Genomic DNA, 2,137 nt, shown 5'->3' on the forward strand with positions numbered 1-2,137 from the left:
CTCCCTCCCTTCCTTCCTTCCTTCCTTCCTCCCATTCCCTCTCCTTCCTCCTCCTTTATTTTAACCCCTCCTGTGTGCCCCCTGGACAATTCCCTTGATCCCAGGAGCACCCTGGGGACACGTGGAGGTCTCAGCAGTGCTGGGGATGGGGAGAGAACAATGCTCTCCTCGGTGGTCCAGCCGAGGAGCAAAGGCAGCTCCTCAGTGCTGCAGGGCCCATCTCCATGTGTCTGCCTCACAGGGCTGGATGGGGGAATTTAACATTTATCTCAGGGCAGTGTCTCTTCTAAAGGGCAAACATTGAACTTGGGCTTGAATTTTGTGATTCATCAGGAGCAGTCCTGGTGGTTGAGGGCCTGTGGGTTTCCAGCTGCTTGTGTGTGTGTCTATAAATTTTCCACTTTTAATTACCAGTTTTTAAAAATATTATTTATTCCCTTGAAGGTGAAGTGTGAGAGGATGATGGAATGGGATTTAAGTGGTCTCATTCTTTCAGAATGCTTTTTCTGCCCTTAAGAAAATTTACCTTTTTATATATACATCTAAAATAATTTATAACAATAATAATTATATATAATATATATTACTGTATTATAAAAATAATAAATAATACTTTTAATATACATCAATACTTCAACGTTTAGGGGAAACATGGGCTTAATTCATGATCTTCCTGACATTTGGCCTTTATTTCCTTGTGTCTCCAAATGAAAAGAGTTGATTTTGTCTTGGCCTTGTACTTAATGTTCACTCCCTGCATCTGGAATTGCTCGAGTGATTATTATTCCTTCACTTGCATATAAAAGGTTTTCTTTTGTTTGTTTGTTTTGTAATATCCTTTAGGAACTTGCAGTCTGAAGAGAAACATTCCTACAAAAACTATTTGGAAGAAAAAATTGTAGGCAATGTGTCCAGATTGCTGAAATAAAATGGAACTTGTGAAGGATTGACTTCAAAAGTTTCATTTTATTTCAAAAGTTGCATTTCAAAAGGTTTTTTTCATAGGACTAAGCTTTTCCCAAGACCCTGCTAGGCCACTGAACCTTATTTCTGACCAATTTTATATGAATTTAATACAAACTGCCCTGTCCATTTTTCAGACGCCCTTGAAAAAACAGACTTCTCTGCTTGGGGAGCCCCCAAAAGAAATCCGGCTGAGCACCAACCCCTACTTGAATTTGGCAAGTGTTTTGCCTGGTATCTGTCTGCCAGGTAAGCAAACATTCCATGGATTTCATTGCAAATTTCCACAGCCAGAGCGTGGCAAATGTTAATCCTGTTTGCCTGGTAAATCCAGTGCCCACAGCATTTATCCTCTTGGAAATCTTGTAGTGTGTCTCAAAACTGCAAAGTCGTTTATCCTGATGGTTAAACAGGGGTGCATTTTCAGAGGCTCACAGACTTCTAGAAGCCTTTCAATTATTAGTAGCACTGATTAATTTTGGGCATAAATCTCAATTTTAATCCTGGTATAGTGTGTTTTACAGTCAAGGTGTTGATCCAAGCTCTGTTCTTTGTGTTCCCAGCAGCAATTGCCAGCAAAGCCTCCAGTCCTCCACAGCAGACCAGCCTTGCAAACAACGTCGTGGATGCTGCTGTGTCTCAGGGAACTGCATCACAACATGCAATGGAAAACTATTTCAGTTATGCCCAGCAGCCTGGGGAGTACCCACAGGTAGGAATAATCCCACAGCCTGGTGTCCCCTGGGCTTCTCCCAGAGCTGCTCCTTGTTTTCTCTGGGTGTTCTTCCTGAGCCTCTGCACTGACACTTTATCTGATCATTTCAGCGTCCAGAGCAGATTTAGCACAAAGAACTTTCCCTGCTGAAATCACAACCCTTGGAAAAATTGTTTCTTGAGAGCCTGAACTGTGGGCACTCACTAAAAATGACTTCTCAGCACCTCTGCTTTGGCTTTGTCTGCCTTCAAAACCAGGGGATTTTTCTCTTTGCCTCCCCCAGAAGTTTTTAAGTCCTGAGCTTTGGCTGGATCCCAGGGCAGAGAGCTGCAGTTGCTGCACAGCTCGGGGATGTTTGCCAGCTGCTCTCATGCACAGGATGTGCTCCCCATGTGGAGATCAGAGCCTGGCCAGGAGCTGCAGGCCCTGCAGAGTGTGCAGTGCTCAGAGCCAGTTCAG

The 2,137-nt window shown here is 43.5% G+C and overlaps 1 protein-coding gene across 1 annotated transcript in view; it reads left to right on the forward strand.

The window, feature by feature from the left end:
* The window catches only part of RAVER2 (ribonucleoprotein, PTB binding 2), a 24,925-nt gene that overhangs the window by 18,640 nt on the left and 4,148 nt on the right, over positions 1-2,137 (forward strand). The window contains exons 10-11 of the mRNA XM_031058557.1: positions 1,101-1,212; positions 1,527-1,675. Coding sequence (XP_030914417.1) covers positions 1,101-1,212; positions 1,527-1,675 — 261 coding nt within the window. The remainder of the gene's footprint in view (positions 1-1,100; positions 1,213-1,526; positions 1,676-2,137) is intronic.

This window comes from Geospiza fortis, unplaced genomic scaffold (assembly GCF_000277835.1).
Source record: "Geospiza fortis unplaced genomic scaffold, GeoFor_1.0 scaffold396, whole genome shotgun sequence".
NCBI classification, from domain to species: domain Eukaryota; kingdom Metazoa; phylum Chordata; class Aves; order Passeriformes; family Thraupidae; genus Geospiza; species Geospiza fortis.